Source organism: Phaseolus vulgaris, chromosome 11 (genome assembly GCF_000499845.2).
Source record: "Phaseolus vulgaris cultivar G19833 chromosome 11, P. vulgaris v2.0, whole genome shotgun sequence".
Lineage (NCBI taxonomy): Eukaryota > Viridiplantae > Streptophyta > Magnoliopsida > Fabales > Fabaceae > Phaseolus > Phaseolus vulgaris.
In genome coordinates this window covers 50207325-50216253 of record NC_023749.2, presented here as the reverse complement: position 1 = coordinate 50216253, position 8929 = coordinate 50207325, and the positions used below count along the sequence as shown (strand labels likewise).

General features: G+C 32.0%; 1 protein-coding gene across 3 annotated transcripts; it reads right to left on the bottom strand.

Moving 5' to 3' along the window:
- Positions 1 to 203: 203 nt before the first annotated feature.
- Positions 204 to 6186, bottom strand: LOC137829607 (type I inositol polyphosphate 5-phosphatase 10). Of its 3 annotated transcripts, XM_068636455.1 has the most exons (11): positions 5751 to 6016; positions 5178 to 5255; positions 4825 to 4900; positions 3946 to 4024; positions 3745 to 3849; positions 2705 to 3221; positions 2384 to 2577; positions 2147 to 2255; positions 1703 to 1857; positions 772 to 988; positions 204 to 274 (listed from the first exon to the last, which is right to left on the bottom strand). In XM_068636455.1, the coding sequence occupies exons 2-10, from the start codon at positions 5253 to 5255 to the stop codon at positions 778 to 780; spliced, it is 1524 nt and encodes a 507-aa protein (XP_068492556.1). In that variant the 5' UTR covers positions 5751 to 6016; the 3' UTR covers positions 204 to 274; positions 772 to 777. The 3 variants fall into 3 exon arrangements, with proteins under 3 accessions (XP_068492556.1, XP_068492572.1, XP_068492563.1); XM_068636471.1 differs by lacking the exons at positions 5178 to 5255; positions 5751 to 6016 and adding an exon at positions 5001 to 5152; XM_068636462.1 differs by lacking the exon at positions 204 to 274 and having other exon boundaries at positions 464 to 988; positions 5751 to 6186.
- Positions 6187 to 8929: the final 2743 nt, after the last annotated feature.

The following is an 8929-nucleotide window of genomic DNA, read 5'->3' as shown; positions in this document are numbered from 1 at the left end:
TCTTCAATTTTACATGATGATGGCTCCCTTAATCTACCAAATGCCTAGTTCTTAGTACATACTACTAGGAACTTGTTTTTCCTTTTTCATAGAAAAAAAGAAGTTAATTCTAAAGAACATTTTTATTACACTTTCATAGCTTCTTTCTGGATGCAACAAGTTTCTTGATGCATTCCAAAACCTTCAAACTTTTTTTCATCTCTGTCAACTGCAAGCAAAATTTTGATATTTATTGTTCACTTTTGCAATCATTGCTGTTAGTGCACCAATGTACCTGTTTTCACAGTAAAGGAACACTTCAATATTCTCACTAGCTTGTTCTTATATACTTGCATTGATTTGCACAAGACTACAAAATCTATGAACAGATGAAATTAGAAGCTGTTTTAAGAGTATTTTTAGATAAAAAAAAATTATGTATTAACAGTTTTTACACTGTCATCCAATAACATCACATCATTAATTTGTTGAATATTATAAGAACTGCTTTAAAAATCATATATAACATAGTATCTGAATGGATGATTGTGTATGAAAAACAAACTCTTAAATTAATAATTAATGTACATTTGTCTTAGTTTATGAATAATGATCCAATGCTATGCCACTACAATGTTCGGAAACTGGATTTCTAAGAGCAATTTTACTCTCTAAACTGCAAAAATGCACTTTACAGTGGTCAGATTCTTTCTCTTGCAACACCATGCATCAGTGTCAAGAGTCATTCTTGTTTTGTTATGATATCATAATAAAATTTGGCTGGTGACTTACGAATTTTCAAGAATAATATGAACTTCTTGTGGATACAAGATCATCATCAATGTTCTGAAAGTTATAAGTTGAAACTTTCTTCTTCTGTCCCCTGAACATAACCTCAACTTCTACATTAAATGTTGAACAAACAGGTCGATGGTCTGAGAACTTAAATTCCTTGCGGACGTATGAAAGTTGATGGATTCCCCTTCCATGCCACAAGATTCTGTCGCACCTGCAACATTCTCCATTGTTCAGATTTGAAACAAAGAGAGTGAATGCATGATTTGGATCCCAAATGATGATACTCATTATGTATAACAAGTTCATTGACTTTCATAATACTAGCTCGAAAAGTCATACAGACAGTGATGTTTGATTGGTTGACAGTGTCATTAGTTAAACACTCTCAGTTTCTTAAACAGACAGGTTTTCAAGAAGTGAACTTTGTTTGAATGAAAACAAGAATGTTAAATCATCTCTATATAGGCTATAATCCTAATAGGTAATCATTTGTAAAATTCGTCAGAAACTAGTACAAGGTATAGTTTTTTTGATAGAGGTTGAGAGAAGGTCCATGATGTTATGGATTCTGGTTTGGGAGACCCTCATGTAACAGTCCTTTATCTGAGGGGCTAAGTGAAGGAGTTTTTGTAAAAAGTTTGAACTATCTCTTAAATATTTCCATTTATTCATTTTATTATTTGCTGATAATTTTGTTTTACAAAATTCGTAATATCATATATAAAATCATAGAAGTGAACTTATGAGCAAGTTATAACAATTTTGGTAGGGTGAGGTTGTTAGCTAGTTGAGAATTTCAAAGACAAATTGGAATTAGATGGAAACTCTTAGGGACCAAAGTAATGCATGCAAGTAACATTGTTGAAGGAGCAAGTTTAATATTTATTAGAAGAAAATATCTTGATTTCTTCAAACTGATACATACCAAGCTGGGGTTCTCCTTTTGTGCTTTGAAACTTTTATTACACCTTCAACATAGTAAGTGTCTGAGTTAAAGGCATATTTGTATGTAGGTGCAAAGTAGATTTTCCCTTCTTTCCACCCCTTGAATACACGACCTGCTTCCCTTTCCATTTTAAGCTGTGAAAAGAAAAGAAAATGTACAATGCATCATAATCAGAAATGTAACTAGAAGTCACCAAGAAAAAGAGATGCACCAAAATGGAACCCCACTTAAATTTTCAGAAGATTATGAGTATATCAATATGAATATCTTCCATTTCATGGTTCATATAAATGAAAACCATAAAAGCTCATCACCTAAATGAGGTAAGCATTATACATGAATGAACTTTTCAAACAACAAAATGGCAACATATATATGTATGACAGTCAAATCAGCACAACATTCTTAGGAAAAAGAAACTACCTGATCCTTGTTAAAAAGAGAAGGCCAATCCCTCTTTTCCACAAGCCTTTTTGCATCATCATGGCTCAAAGAAATTCTGTAATTCAAGTCCCCAAACCATATGATTCGGCTGGAGAAAACATTTCCCACATAATCAGAAAATTTGGGACCAATGATATGAAAATTACTCAATGTTATTAAGCAGTTGAACTTTTTTTGCATTAAAACTCTTGGTAATTAGTTTCAAAAGATGCTCACTCATGGTCTAAGATTCTATCAGGCATCCTACTATTTGGTGTCTTGCAAATCCTTGGAAACTGAGTGTTCTTCAGAATCTCTATGACATCAAGATTCCTGCGAAGCTCGTCACCCTCTTTCTCTCCAGATGCCAAATGACTACAGATAAAGCAAAAACTTGTCTGATAAAAAGACATGCTCACTGATATACACCCCTGCAGCCACAGAAACAAGCATGGTAATGTAGATAGTAACTACAACTTTGTGTTCAAAAATTGTTTTCTATTTACACTTTGTATGAACTTTAGTTAAATGAAACAGAATAAAGCTTCTTAAGACTACCTTGTTCCCAAGGCAACCCATGATCCCGCGGCTAGTGCAACATATTCTCAGATGGCCTACATACTGAACAAGTTCCCTCTTCATCCAGACACTTACAAAAATTCCAACCATTTGCTTGCATGTAACAAGGCTGTATTTCATCTGAGTAGTAGCCAAGGAAACAGGAATTGGGAAATTATCATCCTCTTCTTCGGTGGAAGAATCATCTGAATTGAAGTTTGATTCTTGACAGCGAAAACAGAAATCCTTTGCAGCCTTCCTTTCCATTTCAAGAACACAGTTACAACTTTTTAGCCTCTTTCCATTTAATTTTTTGAAAGTTTTCTTAATCTTCTTCAAAGAAGGCTTTTGGAAGAACAATGGTCCACCAAAAGATGCAGTCTGTTTTAGTCCGTTGGGAGCCAAATCTGAAGGACCATTGAGTGATTGATTGATTAAAGCGAGCCATTTTGCAGCAGGCTCATTATCCTCTAATACCAGCACATTTCCAGCATTTAAAGGGACAATCTCCTGAAAGCTGAAAAATTGAAGATATATAATATTGTGAATTAGAGTGAGTTTGTTTAAGACTTGCTTTCTTAAACGAATCACTTTCTTTATGCTAATATAAAACCACTTTTGAAAAATGTTCACATTATTAATACAAGCTTTTAGATTCTTTTGAAGAGATTAGTTTATACAATCTAAACAACACTTTTTTTCCCTTTTAGTTCAGCAAACTTGTAAAGCAGAAATCTCCAATTAGACTACTTTTCTGCCTAACAAAGCGCTGCCCAATATTCAAAGCATTTTTATTGCTCAAGCAGACAACACCACATGCACCAAACTATGTTGGCATATGGCAAACGGTGCAAATAAATTCATTTCATGACAAGTCTGAAAGGTCAAAACTTCAAATCTAAAGTGATAAATGACCTTCTTTTTGACAAAGTGAAGAAAAAAGGGTAGTTGGTTAACTCCCTTGAAACAAGGGGCAATTTGTTGACTAAAATCTTATTCATTGATTAAAATCAGAAGTATGAGAGAGGGAGAGAGCATACCCCAAAACATACATATCTGGGTCATTTCGAACCTGAAGAAAATCACTCAGATCAAGGTTCATAGTGGGGCATTGCCCTCCCACATTCCATGTTGCTGCAAAAACTCTGATATGCAAATAACTACGATCATTAATCTGTCACCAAATATTTTGTACCATTTTTATACAAGAAAAACAAAATCAATTCTTCATATAAATCTACCTGAGATTTTGAACTGCTTCGGTAGAAGACATAGAAGGTTCTGAGCCTCGATTTTCAATGGATGGATCAGAAAGTGTATCTGCAAGGAAAATTAGAGATTGATCTAAGTGATCATGCCAAGATGAACCTCTAGAATGGTGTTTCTGAAACATGTGAAGATTGAGGTTCTATTGCTCTTAACATCATCTTCTAGTAGGGAATGTACATACAGTAAAAGTTAAGATAAAGATAAGTTCTCACAACCACTGTAATACATTGGAACATATTACTGAGCAAGAAAGGAATATATGCCTTTCTCAATAACCACTTATTATCTTTCAACAGTAAGAGAATATTTTGTGCCAAGATGAAACAGTGAAAAAAAAAAATGAATCCATTCAACTTGCTTCATTCATTTCGCCATATGAAACACAAGTATGAACACATTCTTGTGATTTTACATTAAAAAACACTTAGGATGTTCCCCCTTACCACTCTGAACTTTCAGTTATCAGTTAGGCCAGCTCATCTCCTAATCTTTACAACTAAGATGGGATTTTATAAACATCGTGCTTATACAAAAGAAGGAAGAAGCAAAGGTTAAGTCAAAGGGAAATAAAGAAGTAATATATATTCTCTTCAACACAAAAGTAGTGATTCCAATAAATATTCTCTTTAATGGGATAGTAGTGATTCCACCTTTTCAGGGAAGACAGCATATTGAAATGCTGATTGATATCTCCAACATAACCAAAAAAAATTAACAATGTCTATGTCAAATCACCTATAATTCAAAAACATTATTCTATGTTTTTCACATCTTCGTATACATGACCAGAATGTTGTGTAATGCTGCCAACCTCTATCAGTTAAAACAGAGTGAATTTGAAAAGAACTCACCAAGGGAATAATTTGAACCTCTCTCCATTGTCCTTCCGTTTCTCTCTCTCATGGCCAAAACTTTCCACAGAAACGACTGAAAAATCACATTCACAGAATCAATTGTTGCCAAAAGAAGAAAGAGTAAACATTTAATCAAGTTATTGAAATAGACATAAACACTGCATAACCAATACATAGTCAGTCACATGACTCCAGAGATTCCAGAGTGTCATCCATTGAATATCTTCATGGCAGTGAATAATAGACACAAACAAACGCAACAAAAAAAAATGTTTGCAATTAAACTGAAGACAAACTAAACAATATTTTCAAGAAAAGAAACAGAGAAAGAAAGAAAGAAAGAAAGAAACCTGCTTTTTCCTCTGCTGATTGCTTGGTATGATATCTGAAACTGTTTCTTCTTGTCTATCCTCAAATTCGTTGTCCATCTAAATTCCCAGGGAAGACACGTAAATTAGTGCACTCAGAGAATAAGATCACAAGAAATTAATCAACACCCATTTGCATGATTATTTCCCGGAAACCATTTACAAGAAAATAGGCATCTCAAAGCATTCACACCAACCAAAACAGGCATGCTCAGATTATTGAAACACATGGGGTATGACCCAAATTGGAAGAGAATGAATTCACAGATGCCCAGAAATGTTAACAAGTGCAAAAGAATGCAACAAGTATCAATTCTTAACCATGAACCCAAATCCAACAAATCAGAACAGTGTCACACAAAAATGGCATTCACTGAAGAAGAAAATCTCAGCCATTTAAAGAAAACATTGCCACCCCATGAAAAGGGGTATAAATTCCAAATGTGATTCTTACAAAAGTCAACTTCTAGTGCAATGCCCTTCAAGCATCAATTATCCTACAGGGTATTCCCAGATAAGGAATATGAACTGGGAAAAGAAAGAAAAAAAAAGAACCTGAATAATCCTTGTAGAACTGAGAACTCTTACTGTTGTCTGCAACAAAAGGGTCCTAAGTTTCTCTTCCAAAGAAGCCTAAAACTTGACATATATACAAAACAAACATTTGATGGTTTCCAAAAGGATAGAAGAGGGGACAAAGAAATAGGAATAGGTGAAAATAGGGAGTAGGGTCCTCCCTACTCAAGAAATTGGAATGAAAAATTCAGAAACAATAAATAGAAAAGAGATAAAAGGGAAACAGTCAAAAGGGAGAATGGAATAGAATCTCATGTGCCCCTTCATTCAGATATATTATTATTTTTTGAGGTGTGTGGCAAAGGCTATGATTCGTCAGTTTGTTCATTGTTTTACTCCATTGGAAAACCCAAAAGATGTTCTTTTCAAGAGCCAACGAAAAAAAGCATTTTTTTTAGCTTCAATGCTGAGAATTGTCTTCGAAGTTTGAACCTCGTCCTTTGTACTAGTTTGAACGTTAAGGGTAGATAGAAAAAAGTTACTTTTCTTGTGTGATCTTAGTCCATGGAGAGAGAAAGTAACCAACCCCACGTGTGTGCCTGCAAATAAAATCACAATAGTTGGTTGTGCCATGTTTCCTATGAATGTGACACCAAAAGGTACCTTTCTGCCTTGTGCTAAGGAATGCCTTTTACCCATTTCCATGGATTTTGTATCACATTAGAAATACAAAATTGCAAGTTTTTTTTCATATTAAGTTTTCAGAAAATCATCATCATTCATGTTTCATCATCATAAATACAGCAATTAATAATTATCATATCAGGTTTATAAGAAAGAGATGAGAAGGATAAAGTTATTCTAAGATTGATTATAAGAAAATTACTTTTTTTATTTTATTTCTAATGGTTCTATTTTATAGTTAATATCTATATATATAAAATAATTGTTATGGAGGATACATCAAGATATATTTGAAGAATATTTTTTGTTATTTTTTCAATTATTAACTTTTTTAGATATTAAATTCTATTAATTGTATTGTTGAACATTTTATGGATTAGAGGTGAGCTTGAGTTTCCATTCATAGAAACCTTAACTTTTATGATAATTAGTTGAATCTCACCAATTGATTAATATAACACAATCTAAGGAGAGAAATCTTTCATTACTAGTTTGTTCTTTATTCTTGATCATGAAGATTCAAATATTCCATATTCATTTTATGGATTTCTTTACATATCATTTTGACTGAATTTTAGATGAATTAGATATTTGTGCATATGGTTGTTTGGTTCAATAGATAATTATAAAAGGGATGCAAGGGGAAGAAGGAATTTGGAATAAAATAAAATGGGTCGATGACATTACTTGAGTATTTGAAAAGCTTTTATCACAAGCTTATTTCGTGAGCTTGAGCTTGATTGAAAAATTCTTTCAAAAGAAAATTCAGAAACATTCTTAACAAACTCAAATCCTAAAGATGATGCTATGAGAAACCCCTTCTACATATAGTTTTCAAGTAATGCAGTCCAATTTCAATAATAAATAGTGATGGTCCACCAATTTTCAAAGGTTTCACCAAAACTAGTCTAGTTTGGTCAAAAGGTAACCAAGGTTTGGCCAAGGATTGTTTATGTCCCTCCTAAATGCAACATAATGCAATTGAATTATAAACTCAAATAAGTTTGGTATAATATATAACTAAAACATAAAAAAAAAAGTATTGACTTATACAAAAATTCAATCCAATAAACATCTTTAGAAAAAAAAATGTTAATGCTCATATACTCAAAGTTAAATATCTATAAACTTATTTATCCAAAATAAAAAAAGAATGACATTAAAAAAACAATAAAGATTAATAGTACAAGTAAAAAGGAATACAATGAAAATAATACAAAACATTCATTTTTCAAAAGAGAGGATACTTCTTCTTCATTTTTCAAGAAATTTTAATAAGTAAAATACAAGAAAGAAAGGGAAAATAATCCTATACATGTTTATTACACAAGAGAAAAAGAGAGACAACTTTGTATGAACATAATACTTACAAACACCTTCTACCTAAAAATATCAATATACAATTATAAAATAGATGCACAATAATGGAAGATACGATGTAGTGAAGTATAAAAACTTACCTTACTACAAAAGCAAATCGATAGAGAATATTTAGACATTGACGACGTTGAAGAGAAAGAGGGGAAAAGTTAGGGTAACTTCTTGATTAAAGTTCTAGTAGGTTAGCAACAACACACATGGATTGCGTGAAAGGAAAAATGAAGAAAAAGAAGAAACAATTAATATACCTAAAACAAAATTAGGATAATTTTTTATTTCAAAGTAATAATAAAGATGCTTTAGTCAAACTATTTAAATCAAATAATATTCACCTTCTTTTCCTTGCAAGTCCTTTAATACAAGAAGGAAGTCAAAATTAGGTAAGGTGAGATTTTTTTATTTTTTTTTTCATTTCTCTCCTCACCTAAAAATTTAACTAACAAAGAGATTAACATAATATTTTCTCTCTAGCCACACTAGTAAAAAAAGTATAACAATTAGTTTATAAAGAGTTAATTTGTAAATATTTTTTCAAAATAAAAATAAAAAACACATATTTTTATTCTTGTTTATAAATTAATTATCTAACACTATTAGAATATTTTAGATTATATGTAATGTTTGTAACGTGTACTTGTCTTTTCAATCAACAATTATCTCCACAAATGAACACTATTTTTTATGTGTTTGACTTTACTCACTTTTAAGGATGTTACCCATCTCGACACTATTACAAGTCAATCACATTCGACACTACTACAAGTCAATCACATTGTTAGAATAAAGATGATTACAAATGTTTAAATGTGAAACATAAATCAACTAAGAGTTTAATCTTCTTATTGTTAGGAAATGAAACATGGACAAACAACATAACAACACTAGGAATGAAATTGTCATAAGAAGATTGAACTAAACAAGCAAAGTAAAATAAGAACAAGAGCTACAAGTAAGGAGAAAGGGGATAAAAGACTTAGGACATGAGAAGAAGTGATGTGCCACTCGAGAAAACTTCATGTTCCTCCCTGGGATGAGCATCATAGGATGGATTACCACTTGACTCCTAAGAACCAAAATAAGACTCTAGAATAGTGATCACTCTCACAAAACATTTACATAAACTCTCCAATTATCATACATCTTCAAACAAATTT